General features: G+C 54.2%; 2 protein-coding genes across 9 annotated transcripts; both read right to left on the bottom strand.

Moving 5' to 3' along the window:
• Positions 1-1,424: 1,424 nt before the first annotated feature.
• Positions 1,425-8,205, bottom strand: GBP1 (guanylate binding protein 1). Of its 2 annotated transcripts, none has more exons than XM_009928822.2 (11): positions 8,071-8,205; positions 6,578-6,789; positions 6,359-6,486; positions 5,810-5,919; positions 5,293-5,495; positions 4,933-5,175; positions 4,345-4,625; positions 3,567-3,779; positions 3,339-3,441; positions 3,025-3,218; positions 1,425-2,870 (listed from the first exon to the last, which is right to left on the bottom strand). In XM_009928822.2, the coding sequence occupies exons 2-11, from the start codon at positions 6,768-6,770 to the stop codon at positions 2,685-2,687; spliced, it is 1,854 nt and encodes a 617-aa protein (XP_009927124.2). In that variant the 5' UTR covers positions 6,771-6,789; positions 8,071-8,205; the 3' UTR covers positions 1,425-2,684. The 2 variants fall into 2 exon arrangements, with proteins under 2 accessions (XP_009927124.2, XP_069653721.1); XM_069797620.1 differs by having other exon boundaries at positions 1,425-2,873; positions 8,071-8,196.
• A 4,597-nt stretch (positions 8,206-12,802) lies between these two features.
• Positions 12,803-17,364, bottom strand: LOC104320938 (olfactory receptor 10H1). Of its 7 annotated transcripts, none has more exons than XM_069797613.1 (3): positions 15,497-17,364; positions 15,198-15,307; positions 12,803-15,063 (listed from the first exon to the last, which is right to left on the bottom strand). In XM_069797613.1, exon 3 carries the CDS (start codon positions 14,291-14,293, stop codon positions 13,304-13,306), a length of 990 nt encoding a protein of 329 aa, XP_069653714.1. In that variant the 5' UTR covers positions 14,294-15,063; positions 15,198-15,307; positions 15,497-17,364; the 3' UTR covers positions 12,803-13,303. The 7 variants fall into 7 exon arrangements, with proteins under 7 accessions (XP_069653714.1, XP_069653717.1, XP_069653718.1 ...); XM_069797616.1 differs by having other exon boundaries at positions 12,803-15,307; positions 15,497-15,570; positions 15,650-17,364; XM_069797617.1 differs by lacking the exon at positions 15,198-15,307 and having other exon boundaries at positions 15,497-15,570; positions 15,650-17,364.
• Positions 17,365-19,667: the final 2,303 nt, after the last annotated feature.

Raw genomic sequence — 19,667 nt, 5'->3', positions numbered from 1 at the left:
CTGTCTCAGTGAGCTTCATCTCGCCTGCCTCAAACCACCACAGCACCACTGGCCCACCTCTGCTGCCTTTCCGGATATTGGAGGTGCTTATGCTCGGGAAGAAGTCAAACAAGGCTGAGATGTTGTTTGTTGACTTTGATTCATGATGACCATGTTCATTTGCCTACGCTGGGGCGAAGCAGGACCTTGAGCTGCTCCTTTGCAGGAGCAAGGAATCCTAACCAGGACATATCAGTAGATCAGCTCACCAGAGGTCCCCCCAAAACAGGCCTCTTTTTGCCTCAGGGAGGCATTTTGGTGCCCTCTCATTTCGGAAGGCAGAGCCTGAAGACACCTCAAGTCATACCACATACCAGATCTCCGTGGTTTGGAGGAAATTCCTGCCTGCTGGCCCCAGGGGCGAGGGTGTGCGGAGGAGAGCACTGCTAATGCAGGTCAACAGTTGGCTGAAGAAATGATGTTGGCAACGGGGTTTGGGGCTCTACGACCATGGGACCCGGTATGCAGATCAGTGTCTGCCTGGGAGAGACAGGATCCACCTCACCAAAGGGGCAGAGGAATCTTTGCTGATTGAATGGCTGACCTTGTAAGGGGGGCTTTAAACTAAGGATGAGAGGGACGGAGTATCCAGCAGTGCTGTGAGGGAGTGACAGACAGGGTCAATGAGCAAAGGGCAGGGGGTGATGTGATGGGAAGGGATCACAAAATCAACAAAACAGACCTTAAGCAGGTCACTTCCAGCACTTGCGTGAAAGCAAGGCAGTGCCAACATGGCACCATGATGGAAAAATCCCCAAACCCTCTCCAGGAACTCAACGTGCTGGGGTACTTCTCTAAAGTGTCTGTACATTAACACACGTGGTATGGGGAATAAACACGAGGAGTTAGAGCTCTGCGTGCAGCTGCAGGGCTACGATCTTGTTGGGACGACGGAGACGTGGTGGGATGGCTCCCAGGTCTGGAGTCTTGCGATGGAGGGACACAGGCTCTTATGGCATGGGGGCTCAGGAGGGAAAGCAGCACCAGCACAACGGTACGTGGAGGAACAGAGCTTGGGCTTTATCCTCAGGAGGTTCCCCAGCACCTTGCCGGGTGAGGAGGGGCTGTGCTCTGCAGACCTCTCCTGCAGGGGTGGAGTGCCCACACGTCAGGAAAGTCATTTCAGGAGCTAGTGCCACTGAGTGACAGCCTTTGGACCAGCCCCTCCATCCATAAAGAACTCAAAAACCTCCACGCCTTCACACTACTGGAACGGTTGGTGTTCCTGCTTCTTCTCATGGTGCCGCTGAAGATTTAATTCCCTGTAGGGAAGAGGGAAACCCCTTTGTCCACGAGTGTCATGGGTTAATCCTGTTAGACAGCTAAGCCCCACACATCTTGGGGGATGGAGGAGAGAATGGGAAGGCTACAAGTGAGACAACTCATAGGTTGAGATAAAGACAGTTTAATAGGTAAAACAAAAGCCGGGTGCACAAGCAAAGCAAAACAAGGAATTCATTCACTGCTTCCCATGGGCAGGCAGGTGTTCAGCCATCTCCAGGAAAGCAGGGCTCCAGCACGCGTTAACAGTTACTTGGCAAGACAAACGCCATCACTCCGAACGTGTCCCCCCCTTCCTCCTTCTTCCCCCAGCTTTTATTGCTTGAGCACAGTGTCATGTGGTCTGGGATATTGCTTTGGTCAGTCGGGGTCAGCTGTGTCCCTTCCCAACTTCTTGCCCACCCCCCAGCCTACTTGCCGGTGGGTGAGAAACAAAAAAGGTCTTGACGCTGGGCAGGCACCGTTCAGCAGCAGCTAAAACAGGGGGGTGTTATCAACACTGTTTTGGTCACAAATCCGAAACACAGAACCACACCAGCTGCTATGAAGACAATTAACTCTATCCCAGCCAAAGCCAGTGCAATGGGACACACACCTCCCATGAACCCTCTACAGCCATCTCCTGCTCTATCACCCCACGGCCACTTGGGGATCTCTTGGTCTGAAGGAAGGAAAGGGGGAGCAGCATGGAGATGGGGTGAGTGAGCAGAGAGCAGAACAGCCCTGTGGGGAGAACTTCCTCACGGCTTCAAAGTGAGAAGAGCCTTGCTAAGGACCAGGGTGGGAGTAGCTACATAGCAGAGGATGGCTTTCATCCACTGCTCCCTGGGTCATGGGCTCACTCCTTCTGGGTGACTCTGCGCAGGACTGATGCCAAGCAAACCAGGCAGCGCTCACCATGTGGATTCCTGGTTTACTCACAACTTCCATGCTACTTCATGCTGCTGCAGTAAGTGTGACCCCAGGACATGAGCTTAAAGCTCTCTCGGGCAAGTTTCCCATAGCCCTGGTGAGGAGGTCTCTAGAAGAGGTGGGTTAGATCTCCCAATGACATGTTCTGAGCATGGCAAAATGCTCCCAGACCCGCCTGCTGGCATTATGGCCTTTCTGCGCCCCAAGCCACCCTGGCTTTAGACGTTTCCCGTGCCTTCAGCTGAAGTGAGAGACCAGGTGCTCTGGGAGGGAAGAGGAGGATTTCTCCTGGAGGAGACACACATGGAAGCACTAGCTGGTGCAGGACAAGTGAACGTGGAGGCCACTTTCATGCTCTATGGCAAGCATCTTCCAGGAAGGGCTTTCAAAATTTCACAGAATTGTATGTGGGGGCACTGCACACCTCTCTTACTTTGTTACTAGAGGGGTTATTAAAAAAATCTCGGTGTTCTAAAGCGAAACACGACAAATACCAAGCCTAACAGTATTGATACCATTATGTTGATCCACATTGGCAACTCTCTCCTGGTGCTGCCATATTCCTGCTGCAGTCTAGAGGTTACCATGTGCAGGTGGGTGGCTTTATCACAGAAGCCATCTTTGAGCAACACAGCCTCCTCCTGTGAAGACAGTCAGGTTGTCGGCAAGGGCACGGTGTGTGCAGTGGGAGGGCCACAGAGACAAGAAGCAACGGGAGGGATCCAGCTGGGACCCCTTTGCCATTCCTGCCTGCTAGCCACATCTTGGCACCTGCACCCTCCCACTTGGTACCTTTGATTTATGTCTGATCATCTTCTGTTGCTCCTCCAGCTGCTTCTCACTGCAATTCTCCAGCTTCTTTCTCAGCTGAAGCACATGCTTTTCCCAGCTGCGTAACTGGTCCTCCAACTTCTGTCTCTCTTCAGCCTCCTTCTGCCTCTGGACCGCCCTCTCCTGCTCAGCTCTCTCATGCTGCTCTTGCTCACCTGGTGACAGAGAAAGAGAGATGTTGCAAGGGCAGGAGCTGACCCCAAGGAGTCCTGTTGTCCCCCTCCATCAAGCTTGGCCCTCCACAAGCAGTGGCGTTTCTCCAGCCCAGAAGGTACTTTTTAGCTCCCTGTCCTTCTCCGTCAGGGAGCGGTCTGTGTTGAGGATGCTTTCGGCCAGAGTCTTTCTGCTCTGGAGGAACTCCTGCAGGACAGCATCAGCCTGTAGGACCACAGGTAGAAGAGGAGTCAAGGGGAGACACAGCATCTGCGGGGAAATGGTTTCTTGGGGGAAGGGGATGGGACACGGAGCCTCTCCCCTTGAAGAGGAGCTGCTCTCATTCCTACCTTCACCCCCTTGCCAGGCAGTTCCCAGTATTTCTCCACCAGTGCCTGCTGGTCTTCTTTGAACAGCTCATAGCCCCCTGACACATTGTAGACACCATCACTGATTCGTTTCTCCATGTCTTGGGAGAGGTCCCTGAGAGCAGCCTTGCACTTGTCATGGGACGCTTGCTCGTTGTCCTTGCAGAACTTTGCCTTGACTGCCTCTACCTTGGTCTGTCCAGAAAGATGCAGAGGGAAGGCATCAGCCCAGGCTGAGCTGCACCCGCCTTTCTCATGCTAGGCAAAAATCAAGCCAGGTCAACATGGGAATTGGGATCTCCAGTCTGTGGGGTAATCAGCTGGGAGGTGACGGGTGGGGAGGGCAGTCCATGCCCATGGACATCTCTGGGCCAAGGTGCACAGGAACAGAGAGCATGCCAGGGACCACAGGCTCCACAAAACACAGGGACAAGAATTGGTCAGCAGGACAGGGGAAGTGTGGAAGCCTACAGGCTTCCAGCCAGGGCAGAGACACCTCTGGGCTGCAGCGAGAGAGGGGCAGGGCTGAGCTTCGTCCCCATTGCAGCACAGCTTCTGAACCTAGGGAGAAGGGGTAGTGCAGCAGGGACAACTGCCAGTCTGCAGAGTGTGAGAGCAGGCGTTAGGACTGAGTCAGCTCTGGAGAGGGCACAGCACTGTCCTCTGGCAGGAGGCAAGGAGACCCCTGTACCCCAGGACCAAAAGCTAAGGGGCTGATGGTGTCCCTGGGGGAATCCTGGCTGGGCTGGGGAGCACCTACTATGAGATCTGCCTGGAAACGGCAGATGCCATCCTTGAACGCCCGTGCCATGAACAGCTCCAGCGCCTCCTGCTCGCACTGGCTGTGCAGCTCCAGCAGCTCCTGAACAGTCTCTGTCGGCAGCTTTGCCCACTGCGCCATCAGATCCTGGTACAACGTCACAGCCTCCTTCACTGCTGCTGCATTCTCAATCTCTGCCAGGGCGAGCACCGCACTCTCCAGGCACGGCACTGCCCCGCTCTGGATGGTCTCCACGTAGGTCGTTGCCAGTTTCCCCAGCACTGCCAAGGAGGACCAAGGATGAGAGATCTGCAGCCTGAACAAAACGCAGGCTCCCATTCGGCCCTGGGTCCTGCCATATCCCTGCTGCCTCCCTGCCAGAGTCTTCCTGAACATCTTTTCCTAATTGTTTCCCACCCCACCTGCAGCATCCAGAAGCTTCAAATCCAGAGGCAGGGACAGCAGCCAGCAGAAAATCTCTCCCTTTCCCCACCTGCATCATTTGACTCTGCATTTGCTCCTTCCCCAGACACAGTCCCAAGAGCTGCTGGCCATCCAACCCTCTGGGCAGGGTTTGGATAAACTCACGGTTTCCTGTTATGATGTGGCCACCGGGGACGGTCTTAGGCGGAGACTTTTCCCAGACGTGGCTGCAGAATTTCTCCACCTGCTGCTGGAATTCAGGATTGATCTCATCATCCTGAAGATCCTCCAAGCGGACCAGGTCCCTCCTGCTGGCCGGCTGCTCAAAAACAAAGCACTTGCGATCTGGAAAGAACTGGCGGATGCATTCCCGGGGCTGGTTGTAGTATTGGGTCTCCTGGTTGCTATCTGTGGGGTAAGAGGACACGGAGCAAGTTGAATGGGCTTGGGCTGTTGTTGACTTACACTGAAATGCTGCTGTGTCTGGGGCTGGACATCTCCAGCAGCACAGCACCATTCCCTTACCAGCCTTTAACTTCAGTGCCTCCTCCAAGTATTCGTCCTCAGAGATTTCCTTCCCACCCGCCTCCAGCCGCAGTGTGAAGTCCCGGACAGCCCAGATGAAAGTCGGGAAGAAGAGGACAAATTTTTCTGAATCATCCAGTTCATCTTCACTCTCCTTGGGTGCTGCTTTCAACTTGACATGGTCAGTCAGCTTCACCACATAGCTAGGGAGCTGGCTAAGGAAACAGGCACCTCAGCTCTAAACGCAGGGGCATCGCCATCCTGCAACCCCTCAGCACTTCATGGGGAAGAGAGGAGACTCTGCAGGACAGAGAACAGCCAGGAACCGCCAGAAGGAGGAGGGAGAAAACCCCTCAGCCCCGAGGTCCACAACATGGGACTCCCAAGGACTCAAAGCACATTGCTGGGCACCACCAGAAGGTTCTGCAGCTGTCTGAGGAACTGCGATTTGTCAACCCCTAACCCACCACACAGGGGGAGGAGGGCATCCCTGGTGCTGCTGTCCCACCAAGGATACTGCAGCTGGTCCATGGCCAGCTGGTCAATGGTGCCTCTGCTGTTGTAGATCAGGGTGCTGGAGAGCAGTATGGTTAGCACAAAGATCCATGTGTCATTCCTGGTGTCGCCCTGGAACAACAACCCTCGGCTCTTATCAACAAGACCCCCTAAGTATGAGCAAAGCCCCAAATCCCCAGACCCTGAATGCCCCTAACCAACAGGCCATGGCAAGACCAATTTTTGGAGAGACCCACCCCCATGCCATCACCATGTCTTTCTGTAGCTGGCCTTATTCTCAACTCTTTACTCTCAGGGTCTCACAGACCTCTATCAAAGTGCTCCCTGAGGTCCTCCTTCCCGTTTGCTGCTCTTTTCCAGAGAAGCAGAGGAATTTGGCAAATTGTCTACCCCAACCTCCTTCCCCATGGCCTCTGGCTTTTCCCAGCACACAGGCTGAAGGCCACCATAGGTGGTGGGGACACCTTGACTCTGGTCACCACGGCTGGGCCCTCAAGAGCTTCCACAAAGTGCTGGAATTGCACAAAGGGAGCTCCCATTTCTTCCACACCTTCTCCACGTCGCCCAGCCCTTCAGTGTCCAGCAGCACCAGAGTGTGTCCAGGCCGGCAGGGGTGAGGTACACACCACATCCAGATACCTTTGGTGTGGGACTGCACGGTGGAGCCCAGGGAGAAACCTGTGGGGAGGACACAAGGGTCTCAACGGTGTTAAATACAGAGTAGGAAAACCCAGGTATCTTGGCCACCCAGGGCTGGGACCTCCCTCACCTCTCCTCTGACCAGCCAGCCTGTTCATGAGGTAGGACTTGCCGGTGCGGTACAGCCCGGTGATGGCCACCACCACCACAGGCTGGGTGATCTTTGACAGCACCTGCAGAGCCTCCGGCCGGACCACCAGCCCCCTCGCCGGGGTGTTCTCAATGAGGCAGACAGGCACCGGCATGTGGGTTTCAGATGCCATTGCCGACAGCAAACGCAGCCTGCAAAGGAGATGGCAAGATGGGCTGGTTAACGACGTGGGGGCACCACCCCACAGTCCAAACAGGGACAGTTATTATCATTCTACTTCATTTTTCCAAGCAAATCATGCCTTGCACCCAATTCCTTCCACCACGCTTCCTCTTTTTGCCCCTCCCAAGTGATGCTGTGAAGACAACAGTGACACTTGGAAGAGGTGCACAACCCCTCCCCATTTGCCCCACAACAGAAATAGCTCAATTTCTGAAAGCCCGGTGGGATAGTGGGAGTACTCTGCATTATGTCCTGAACACCAATTTAAAGTTTGCTGAATGCTTAATTGTGCAAAAATGGGTGCAGGCCATAGCAATGGCCTCAGGTGGGGCTCTAGGGCAGGAGGGATGACTGACGAGTGACACAGGCACTAAGGGAAGGATAGGTTAGGGGGGGAAATTGAAGCTTAGGGGAGCTGCTTATGAATTTCTTCATTAATTTCCGATGGCTGACCTCATCAAGCCCCCTCTCACCCCCCCTCTGTGCCTCCCACAGGCACATGCTTGGTGCTTGCCCTCGCAAGGCTCCCATCTCGCCTTTCCTCCTCCGTGTGTTGGTGGGTGACCCCCTCCACGCACTCCAGTGCTCAGCCCCCGCCTGTCCTTGCCTTTCGCCCGGATGGTGAGACTGCCAGTGGCAGGGGGGCTTTCACCCAGTCCAGACCCTTCCCTTGCACAGCCCCAGCCATCACCCAGCCCCTGCCAGGTACCAGTAAACCCACGGACATGGCAGCAGCACAATGGCTCATCCCATGCCCAGACCCAGAAGCTGCCCCACTGCAACCTCCCAGACACCCCAGGACTTGCTCCGGCAACGGCAAGCTCCACGGACACTGCCCGCTTCTGGGCTTTGAACCCTCTCTGAGGACCTCACAAGCCCCGACCTCTTCCAGGAACATCAAGGGCATTGCCACTCAGGGACAAGAGGCTGCCCTTCATGTCACAGGTACCCCCAGCACAGCAGGGAGGAGAGGAAAGCTTAGTGCACGGGGTCCAAGCTTTGGCGAGTCTTAACTTGCATGCAAAGCCTGGGGGGGCTGAACACAGGCTCCTAGCCACCCATTCCCCTTGCTCCATCCCGGAGCCTGAGCAGACCTTTGGACCTCTTCCTCCTCCTACCTGGTGGGATCCCTGTCACTTACTGGGCTCCCTGTTGTTTGCTGGGGTCAGATGGAAGGAGTCGCTCCGCAGCCCCAGTGTCCAGGGCTGCTTGCATTGGGTGGGGAGGAGGGATTAGGGGAAGGGACTCACCGTTGTCTTCTTCTCCTGCCCTGGGCTGCAACAGCTTTGCTGCAGTCTGGGTCCTGCCCTGCCTTTTCCCCTGTGCATACGGCCAGCCCTCTCCTCCTATTCTGGGAAATGGGTGAGTCAGAGACCGAAAGCGAAAGTCAGGTTCTGGGAGGGAGGAGGAAAACCCCAGCCATAGAGATGGCCTGTGAGTTGACCCTGGCCAGCTGCTAAGCAGTAAACTTGGAGGAGGTGAGATAAAGATGGTTTAATAATTGAAAGAACAAGAACGAAAAACAAGCGATGCAAAAGCAAACACTCACCACCTCCCAGTTGCCCAGCCAGTTTCAGAGTTACACTCACCCTGGGAGATATCTTCTCACCCCTTCTTCTCTGATCCCGCTTTTTATTGCTGAGCATGATGTTATCTAGTGTGGAGGGGTGGTGAGATACTGCAACAAGTTGCCCAGAGGAGTTGTGGATGCCCCACAGAAGTTGTGGATGGCCCATCGCTGGAAGTGTTCAACGCCAGGTTAGATGAGGCTTTGAGCAACCTGATCTAATGCAAGATGTCCCTGCTCACGGCAGGGAGGTTGGACTAGCTGATCTTTGAAGGTCCTGGCTGTGACCCCTCCCAGCCTCTTGCCCACCCCCAGCTTGCTCACTGCCGGGGGGCAGAGTGGGAAAGAAGAGGAGGCCTCGATGTTGCAGCAGCCAAAACATATGTGTGTTATCAACACGGGCTTGTGATGAAGAAAGTTAACTCTGTCCCAGCCACACGTGCGGTGCTGTGGTTCCCAATTCCCTCTTGTATCCACCAAGTGCGATATAGAGAACGAACTGCTTATTGCTTAATGATTGTCTCTCTGTAACTTTACATACCAAGGACTGGTGTTTGTCAAGGATTAAGCCTGTCAGAGACTGGTACTTGGGAGTGATGAGCAAGAAGGAACCATGAGCGATCACAAAACTTAATTAAATGTTCGATGAATTTACGATCTTGTTGAGAAGCACAAGTAGAGGTCTTGCTTGAATAGATAGGGGCCGGAAAAGATAAGAACTCCTGCCTTTGTTCTCGTCCTTGTAGATAATTTAGCTTAAACTAGCCATATGGTTCTACACCACTAATGAAAACTTAGATAATAAAAGCAGTAACAAGCACTGATGTATCAAAACATGTAAAGGACCATACTGCACAGAATCACCTGAGGAGGGTCAAATAGCGGACAAGTGAGGAAGACTATGGAAGACCACCAGAGGACTCCTGAAGACCACCAGAGACCTCCAATGCACCTGCGTAAAGGACATTTGCATATGCTAATAGTTTCCTGGAAAACTAATGAATATGTATTACATGTCCTGGTTTCAGCTGGGACAGAGTTAATCGTCTTCCTAGTAGCTGGTACAGTGCTATGTTTTGAGTTCAGTATGTGAAGAATGTTGATAACACTGATGTTTTCAGTTGTTGCTCAGTAGTGTTTAGACAAGGATTTTTCAGCTTCTCATGCCCAGCCAGCGAGAAAGCTGGAGGGGCACAAGAAGTTGGCACAGGACACAGCCAGGGCACCTGACCCAAACTGGCCAAAGGGGTATTCCATACCATGCGACGTCACATCTAATTTAGGAACTGGGAGGTGGGGGCAGGGAATCGCCGCTCGGGGACTGGCTGGGTGTGGGTCAGCGGGTGGTGAGCAATTGCCCTGCACATCATTTGTACATTCCAATCCTTTTATTACTACTGTTGTCATTTTATTAGTGTTATCATTATCATTATTAGTTTCTTCTTTTCTATTCTATTAAACCGTTCTTATCTCAGCCCATGAGTTTTACTTCTTTTTCCCGATTTACTCCCCCATCCCACTGGATGGGGGGAAGTGAGTGAGCGGCTGCGTGGTGCTTAGTTGCTGGCTGGGGTTAAACCACGACAGACATTTCTCGGAAATCTAGTGAATCTGTATGTAGAACATGTACTTAACCTGCACAATTAGACCCGACGGTGTGCACGATAGGTGCAGCGATCCCCCGTGCATCCAGCCCTGCCAATAAAGAATACCTATGAGACAAGGGGAGTCAAAAGAATCTCAGTAGACATAATAAAGGGGGGTGAAAGATGATGTTTAGTGCTTACATTGTTGAAATTAGCTGAGGTAGAGACAGTCCTTGATAAGAAGAGCTGGTCCCAAGAACCAGCCAATGAGGTAAAGACAGTCCTTGATAAGAAGCAGGAGCAGGCCCCAAGAGCCAGCTAAGACTGGTCTTGCGGCTTGGGTGAATACCAAGAAATCACTGAGCCTGTGCAAGGAAAAAGGTTACTAGCGGTGACGAAGAGGAGTCATCTATCTTCATCTCTGCGACCACCAGACGACCACCATAAAGAGGCCCAGCGAGTAGGCTGGCGGGGGGGGCACAAGAAGTTGGGATAAGACACAGCCGGGACAGCTGATCCCAACTGACCAAAGGGATATTCCAGACCATATGGTGTCATGTTCAGCATATAAAGCTGGGGCGGGGGGGAAGAAGGACAGGGAGATGTTCGGAGTGATGGCGTTTGTCTTCCCAAGTCACCATTACGCGTGATGGAGCCCTGCTTCCCTGGAGATGGCTGAACACCTGCCTGCTGATGGGAAGCAGTGAATTAATTCCTTGTATTGCTTTGCTTGTGTGCGTGGACTTTGCTTTGCCTACTAAACTGTCTCTATCTCAGCCCACGAATTCTCTCACTTTCACCCTTCTCATTCTCTCCCTCCATCCCACCAGGGAGGAGCGGACGAGTGGCTGCGTGGGGCTCAGTTGCTGGCTGGAGTTAAACCATGACAGCCCCAAGACACACACCACCTCCTCCTGCATTCCCCTCTTTCAGACACGCACCGTGGTCCCCTCGCACTCATGTCCCTTGCACTGCCCTCTCACGAGGACACGCACCACTGACACACGGACGTGCTCCTCAGCACACACACCCCACCCCCAAAGCAAGTAAACCAAATCTCAAAATTAGGATGAGATTTGCCTTGAGGGGGTGCATCGGTCATTAGGTGCGTGTGAGCTTTGGTGTTTCAAGGAAAGGACATCTCCGGAGATGGGGACTGCATTTCGGTCCTTGCTCCCAGGCCAGCTCTCTCTCCGATGGCCTTCCCAAGGGCAGAGGGGATGCGTGTCCATCGCCATCAGCAACGCTCACCATTGGTCTCAGTGCTCCCCCCCCCCCGCCTTGCAGTGATGCATGCATTAGGAAGGGAGGAGGTTTGTGGTCCTAAAATCCACTTAAAATTAAAAATAAAGACAGTTGGTGCCTGTACAGAGCTGGAGTGACCAGCCTGTGCCTTGCTGGGGATTGCTCTGCAGGCAGAAATGAACAGAAAGCTGGGGGTTTTCCCTAAAAAAAAGCCCCCCAAATCCCCAAAACAACCAACATGTTGTATTGGATTTGTGTGGCAAGGTTTTGGTAGCGGGGGGGGCTACAGGGGTGGCTCCTGTGAGAAGGTGCTAGAAGTTTCCCCCATGTCCAACAGAGCCAAAGCCAGCTGGCTCCAAGCCAGACCCACTGCTGGCCAAGGCTGAGTCCATCAGTGATGGTGGTAATGCCTCTGGGAGAACAGATTTAGGAAGGGAAAATAGTTGCTGCAGAACAGAAACTGCAGCCGGATAGAGGAGTGAGAACATGAGAGAGAAACAACCCTGCAGACCCCCAGGTCAGTGAAGGAGGAGGGGGAGGAGATGCTCCAGGCACCGGAGCAGAGATTCCCCTGCAGCCCGTGGGGAAGACCACGGTGGGGCAGGCTGTCCCCCTGCAGCCCAGGGGGGTCCGTGGTGGAGCAGATCTCCACCTGTAGGCCAGGGAGGACCCCACGCCGGGGCAGGAGGGTGCCCAAAGGAGGCTGTGACCCCGTGGGAAGCCCGTGCTGGAGCAGGTTTGCTGGCAGGACTTGTGACCCCACGAGGGACCCAGGCTGGAGCAGTCTGTGCCTGAAGGACTGCAGCCCGTGGAAGGGACCCACGCTGGAGCAGTTTGTGAAGAACTGCAGCCCATGGGAAGGACTCACACTGGAGAAGTCCACGGAGAACTGTCTCCTGTGGGAGGGACCCCATGCTGGAGCAGGGGAAGAGTGTGAGGAGTCCTCCCCCTGAGGAGAAGGGAGCGGCAGAAACAACATGTGATGAACTGATCGTAACCCCCATTCCCCATTCCCCTGCGCTGCTTGGAGGGAGGAGACAGAGAATTCGGAAGTAGAGTTGAGGCTGGGAAGAAGGGAGGGGCGGGGGGAAGGTGTTTTTAAGATTTGGTTTTATTTCTCATTACCCTACTCTGGTTTGGTTGGCAATAAATTAAGTTAATTTTCCCCAAGTCGAGTCTGGTTTTGCCCTTGATGGTAACTGGTGAGTGATTTTTCCCTGTCCTTATCTCAACCCACAAGCCTTTTGTTGTATTTTCTCTCCCCTGCCCAGCTGAGGAGGGGGATTGATAGAGCGGCTTTGGTGGCCACGGGGCATCCAGCCAGGGTCAACCCACCACACATGTGCTTACACCACAGTTAGTTGTATGGAGGTAAGGGATAAATATTTCTGTCTGAGTCACCTTTCATCTGCTGGGAAGCCCAGAACAGCACCGGGACACCCATGGCTGCCCCACAAGAGGCCTCCAAGTCTCTGTTTCTCAAGGGCTTCTCCAGCTGGCTCACCGCCCGCACATATATTTTGTCTAAACAGGACTGCAAGTATGTGAAGTGTTAAATCAAACAAAATACTTTCATTGTAAACAACCTTTTTAAAGCCAGATTTAATTGCCTTAGACAAGTGGGACTTTCAAACAGCAGAGCAGTGTTGTGTTTGTCCCCAAGTGGGTTTGAGTTTGCAATTTGTCAAATGAGGAACAAACCAAAAGGGAATCGATCCGAGACCTTCTCAGACCAGCCCCAAATTCATCAATGGAAGAGGCAAAGTCATGCTTAGAAGACCAGTCCATGTCCCTACAGCGGGGAAAAGTCTTCTGCACCAGGTCTCAGACCGATTCACCTGCTGCTCCTCGAGGAGTTGCCCGTGTCTCCAGTTCGAGGGCACTGGAGCTGCCATCACTCTTGCTTCTGCATGGTGCTGAGCGTGCGGCACTAAAAGTTAAACCAAAACACTCCAGCCAAGCAAGGCCTGCCATCCCCAGGGAGCGTAAAAGATGTCAGAGCCACGGAAATTACTCATTTCCCTGGAAAAAGAACGGCTATTGTTTGGAAAGCAGCAAGGAACCAGCAAAGGAAAACAGGAAAAATTAGCAACAAGCGCTCCTGCAGCTCAGACTAGACCCTGGCCAAAAATTCGCATTCGTGATAACAAAGCTTTTTCTCAGGGATTTCCAAAGGGCATTCTTTAACTCTTTGCTTCTAAGACTGAAGATGATGGGGCTGAGGAAGGGGGTGAAGACCGTGTAGGACACATCAATGAGAGCATTCATTCCCGCAGCGTGGGGCAATTTGCATTGCAGGTAGATAACGGAGGCGCAGCCATAATGCACCACCACTACAGTGACATGGGAGGCACAGGTGGAGAAGGTTTTGTGCCTCCCCTCCGCTGAGGGCATCTGCAGGATGCGGCCAAGGATGAAGGCGTAGGAGAGAAGGATGAACAGACAGCAACCCAACAAGGTAGTCATGCAAAGGACGTTGACTATGGTGGCAACCACCTCACCACCAGCACAAGCCAGCTGGAGCAGGGGGGGCACGTGGCAGAAGAAATGGTCGATCCGGTGGGACTGGCAGAAGGGTAACTGGAAGACAGCGCAAGTCACCAGCAGCCCCAGGAGACCCCCACCCAGCCATGAGGCAACCACCAACCGGACACAGACATGGGAGGTCATGAGGCTGTTGTAACGCAAGGGGTGGCAGATGGCCACATACCGGTCGTAGCCCATCACCGTCAGGAGGAAAGAGTGCATGAAGCCAAAGGTGAAGGAGAAATGCATTTGTGCGGCACAGCCCAGGAAAGAAATGGCTCGAGTTCCCGGCACTAACCCAGACAGCATCTTTGGGGTGATGGAGAAGGTGTAACAGAGCTCTGAGAAGGACAGGGCACCTAGGAAGAGATACATGGGCACGTGCAGACCCCGATCCGCCCCGATAACAACCATTATCACCATATTTCCAGCCAGGGTTACCACGTGCATGAGGAGAAATAGCACAAACAACGCACCCTGGAGCTCGGGAAAGTGGGAAAACCCGGTCAGAATGAACCCTCTCGGGGTGCTTTGGTTGTCCCTTTGCATTTGTGATTTGTCAGAGAAGAGCACAACATTTTAACCAGCAGCTCAGCCTCCTGTGGAGAAAACAGCACTTACATCAGACTTAAATTTTTGCTTTCTATCCGTCTCCCACAGGAAACAACGTGGAAATCGATGTGCATGTCTGAGATCTACCAAACCGTTTCTTTGCCCAGCAATACCTCATGTACCTTCAGAGTTTCTGTCCTGGCACAGCTGAGAAGTTGTTAGTAATGTCACTAACGTGTCGGTTTATATTAAACTCAGTCCTGGCCCATGCTGATGCATGATGGCCAAGCCAAGAATGGCAGAGAATCACACAAGAGGTTGGAAAAGACCCTTAAGATCATCGAGGCCAACCGTTAACCTACCAGTGCCAAGCCCACCACTAAACCAGGTCCCTAAGCGCCATGTCTACACATCTTTTAAATCTCGCCATGGTCATCTTTAGCCAAACTGTTGGTATCTCTGTGACGGTTGGTGCCAGGACTTTGTAGGTAACAGAGTTACTCCGATACATCCATGAGGACCAACCGTAAGAGCAAGAGGGGCTGCTTTACGTGAGCAAAAGACGAGCATGGCGAGGTGTAGCCTGGCACAAGGACTGATTTGGGGATCTTCCCCTCTTCGGGCTGAATTTCCCTGCGGACGCTTGATCCTGTGTCAAGCACAAAGCATCTTCTCGTTCTCCACCTCTCCACCGCTTGAAGGGTTGTGCTGCCTTAGCTGGGGGGGAGTGTGCTGGATTCCCCCGCGCGCAGAGGCACCGATTGCAACTGGAAAGAAGAAAGAAGAGCAGAAAGGGTGTTAGGTCCTCGGTGGGGCCAGGGGACGCAGCAGTGAGATGGTTGGGTTCATCACGGCCGGCTGCAGACCTCCGTCAGCTTCTCCACAGCCTCCTTGCTCTCACCTGGGATCTGCACCCACCATAGCTGCTCCTGGGGCTTTCTGGAGCGGGGGGTGGACACCCTACATGTTCTGCACTGGGATGAACTTGGATCCTTCACCCCATCAGCAGATCTGGGCAAGGAATAGGACAAAACCAGGGAAGAGCAGCATGGCCAGCAGTCCCACCAGACACCAGGAGAGTCAACCAAGCTACATCTTACAGGGATGTCTCACCTAACTCTGGACGCCCACCATTTCTCTTCTTCTAGAGGGGAACGGGAATTTTTCGCGGGGACTTTTCCAATCGCATCAGTCACTTACCTTCAGAGGGGCTGGCTCACGCTGCTCCAGGGGTCTTCATGCTCCGGGATCATGATCCAGCTTGAGGGCTGTCTCTAGGCATCAGGGATGTTGGAAATTAGAGGAGATACAGTTTGATGTCATGGTCTTGGAACTGTAGGAATTCCTTAATACCTTTAAAACTGGTTTTTCCTGCTGCTGCTTTCAATCCCCAGGCTTCGGGAGGAGAAGCTGTTCCTCCACCTTCAGCAAGAGGTCACCCACCTGATGGAAACGATGAAGCGATGAGCATTCGCTCTTCCAGGAAGGACGGACGCACGGGGCAACAGCCTGATCAGCCCCGTGATGATCCCATCTGCTTTTTCCCTCGGTGGCCGGCCACCAACATGGCTTGTACAGAGGGACTTAAATAGCTTGTAGGCACGGGGGTGGGTGGAGGTACTGGATGGAGCGTCATCATCCAAGGTCAGACAGTGCCTGGCTCTTACAGAGGTCCCAGGTGGCAGCAGGGGCTGAAGATTTCATGTTCCCTTGGTGCAGAAGCTTAGGGACGCGTAGGAGCTCAGCCTGGCACCGGAGCTGGAAGAACCAGCCTGTGGGGAGGTGGAGACGTGGCTCCCTCCGTCACGTCTCCGGAGGTGAAGCATCCCACATGGGGCCACGCCAACAGGGAATCCTGGCGCTTCTCCAGAGGTTGGTGATGTGCAGCACCGTCTGCTAGCCATAAAGAGGATTAAACATCTGCACGGGGTCTGGAGGTGACACTGTCACCCCAGGCTGCAGCTCCAGCAGACAGGACTGCCTTGGTTTTCTTGAAGATCTCAAGGGCTGAGCCCTTTTAGCTTGAAAACTCCACGGTTTTGCGCAAAGAGTGGAAGGGAGGGGTTGTGTGCGCGCAGCTCCTGGCACAAGGTCGCCTTCCCCACACGCCACGGGATGAGCAGTTCTCCTCCAGGACTGCACTCGAAAAGCCCGGCCAGGAGGTGCCACCTCCCACCCTTGGCCACCAGCCCAAGGCCTGATCACACAGAGCACCCGTCTTTTAGGGTCTCCTGCGGTGGCACAGGACCTCTCCACGGGCCTGAGATAGTTAAACGTTGCGTTTTAAGACTAATTCTGAAAAACACAATGATGCGCCCGAAACCATGAGGGGGTTGGCTGGGCTACCCAGGTCTCCGGTGGAAACCCACGGCCTCTTGTTTCCTTCTCAGGGTGCGACGCGAGGACTCATCCCTAAGTCCAGAAGTCCTCTGTGGAGGTATCTCCACCAGAGTTGGTTCCCCAGATACTCAGAGAGCTGGAGAAGATCTGTGCTAAGGAGTCTGGGGCACAAATCTTCTCCAACATAAAGGTGACCATTTGTAGGGTCTCATGCTCCAACCTTCCCCTCGGGGACCACCCAGAGACCTCGGGCAAGCAGCTCGAAAGCAGACCTGGCACATGGAACCAGGCTCCAGACCAATGGCCTCATCACAGACATCTCCAGTGTCAGCCAGAGCTTCTGGTCAAGCTCTCTGGGCTGGGATTTAGTTGCCTACAGCTCTGCCAGGCTGTAGGACATCCCGAGAACTTCTCAGAGGTTGTCTTAGCAAGGTCCATCACCTTTGGACCCCCACGACCAGCTCCATCTCAGCCTGCGGTCATTGGAAGGCGCCTTCATCACCGCAGCAGCAGCTCTGGCAGAAATGACGGGATTTCATTGCGAGTCCCCCCCAACATTTCCACCCACACCTCCAGGATGGAGATGACCTCTGTGCCACGAGGGAGGTGGAGGAGCTGAGCTGAGCCTCCAGACACCACCACGGGGAAGTCCGGCTTAACCCCAGGGCTGGAGAGGAACCCACAGGGAGAAACTCTTCCCCTCCGGCTGTGCGACCAAGCAGCTCCTGCTTTGCGACCAAGCAGCTCCTGCTTTGCCTCCCCATGTCTTCAGAGGGGTGGTGAGCACCCAACCCCTGTCTCTTGTCCCCACGTGGCTCCTTGACTTCTTGGAGCTCCATCCTGGTGGCCGCCCGTCCCTCGCTACTTGCCCCTTCACCACCGTCACCCACCCCAGCTGCCTTCGCCTGCCCTGGAGCATGCTCAAAGGCAACTTTTGGGGAGCAACAGGGAGCCGCCGGTGAGGATCTGAGGTGAGGGGCTCGTGGGAGGAGGCTGGGGGAGCACCCATGGGTGCTGCAGGAGATGGGGCAGGAGAAGGGGCGACTCCAGGGGACGGAAGGACAAGGATGGGGGGGTGGGGGAGCAGCCGGCAGTGGGCAGGGGTGGGCACAGCCCGAGGGGAGATGGGGAGACCCGTCCTGCCTGAAGCATGGGGTGATCTGGAAAACAGCCTAACCCTCATCCTAAACTTAACCTTAACCCAAACCCTAACCATAAACCTAACCCTGAACTTAACTGTAACACCAACCAAAACCCTAAACCCCACCCTAAACCTAACCCCAAACCTAACCCTAACCCTAAACTTAACTGTAACCCCAACCAAAACCCTAAACCCCGCACTAACCCTAACCCCAAACCTAACCCTAACCCTAAACTTCACTGTAACCCCAACCCAAACCATAAAGCCAAACCTAACCCTAAACCAAACCCCATCCTAAACCTAAATTTAACTCTAACCCTAACCCTAACCAAACCCAAGCCAAACTCTAAACTTAGTCCAAACCCAAACCCTAGCCCTAAACTTAAATCTGATCCTTACCCTACCTCTAACCCTAACCTTGACCCAAACACAAAATATAGCCCTAACCCTAACGTTAGCCCAAACCCAAACCCTGCCCCTAACGTCAGCCTTAACCCTGATCCTACAACCCAATCCCAAATCCGACACCCAAACTCCAACTCTAACCGTAACCCTGACCCAAACCCTGACCCTAACATTAGCCTTAACTCTACACCCTAACCCAAACCCTGACCCTAACGTCAGCCTTAACCCTGATCCTACAACATGACACCCAAACCCTAACGCTAACCCCAACCCTAACCTGAGCCCTAACCCACACCCAAACCCTAATCTTAATGTCAGCCTTAACTCTACACCCTAACCCCAACCCTAATCCTGATAGCAGCCTTAAGCCTGATCCTACAACCCAACACCCAAACCCTAATGCTACCCTGACCCTAACCCTGACCTAAACCCTGACCTTAATGTCAGCCTTAACCCTGATCCTACAACCCTAACCCGACCTCTCACCCCAACCATGACCCTAATGCCAGCCTTAACCCTGTTCCTACAACCCAAACCCGACACCCAACCCCTAATCCTAACCCTAACCCAGACTCTTACCCTGACCCAAACCCTGACCTTAACGTCAGCCTTAACTCTGACCCCTAATCCCAATCCAACCCCTGACCCTGACCTTAACGTCAGCCTTAACTCTGACCCCTAATCCCAATCCAAACCCTGACCCCAACCCTAACATCAGCCTTAACCCCACCCCAGCCCCACCACTGACCTGACCCTCACACCCCCCCTTTCCCCAGGGTGATGCCACCGGTGTGTGTCCCCCCATGCCCGACGGTAGCTCCCCCCCTGCCGGAGCCTCACACGAGCCATGAGCCCTCGTGCAAGTGCCCAGGGGGGCACACGCGTGTGCAAACGCCCCGCCTCCTCCCCACACCGCCCCCTGGCCCTCACCTTCACACCCTGCCCAGCCCCGGGGCCTCGCACGGTGCAGTGGGGCTGGGGGGGGCGAGGGGTGTGCAAGGGGGTGTGCAAGTGTGCGAGGGGCCTACGAGTGTGTGAGGGGGCTGCAAGGGGGTGTGTAAGTTTGCAAGGGGTGTGCGAGGGGGCTGCAAATGTGTGAGGGGTTTGCAAGGGGGTGTCTAAGTGTGCAAGGGGTGTGTATGTGGGTGAGGGGTGTGCAGGTGTGTGCGAGCGTGCAAGGGGGGTGCAAGGGGGTGCACAAGAGGTGTGCAAGGGTGCAAGGGGGTATGTGAGGGGGCTGTGCAAGTGTGCAAGAGGTGTGCAAGTGTGCAAGTGGTGGGGTGTGCGAGGGGTGTGCAAGAGGTGTGTGATGGGGTGTGCCATGTGTGAGGGGTGTGCAAGTGTGCAAGGGGGTGTGAAAGTGTGTGAGGGGTGTGCAAGGCCAGGAAGAGGCATTCAAGGGGTTGTGCAATGGGCAAGCAGCGCTGTAACCATGCAAGGGGGTGTGCAAGGCTGTGGCCCTGCACGGGGGTGTGCAAGGCCAGG

Source organism: Haliaeetus albicilla, chromosome 11 (genome assembly GCF_947461875.1).
Source record: "Haliaeetus albicilla chromosome 11, bHalAlb1.1, whole genome shotgun sequence".
NCBI lineage: Eukaryota > Metazoa > Chordata > Aves > Accipitriformes > Accipitridae > Haliaeetus > Haliaeetus albicilla.
Note: the sequence above shows the minus strand (reverse complement) of the source record. Positions and strands in the feature narration are given on the sequence as shown.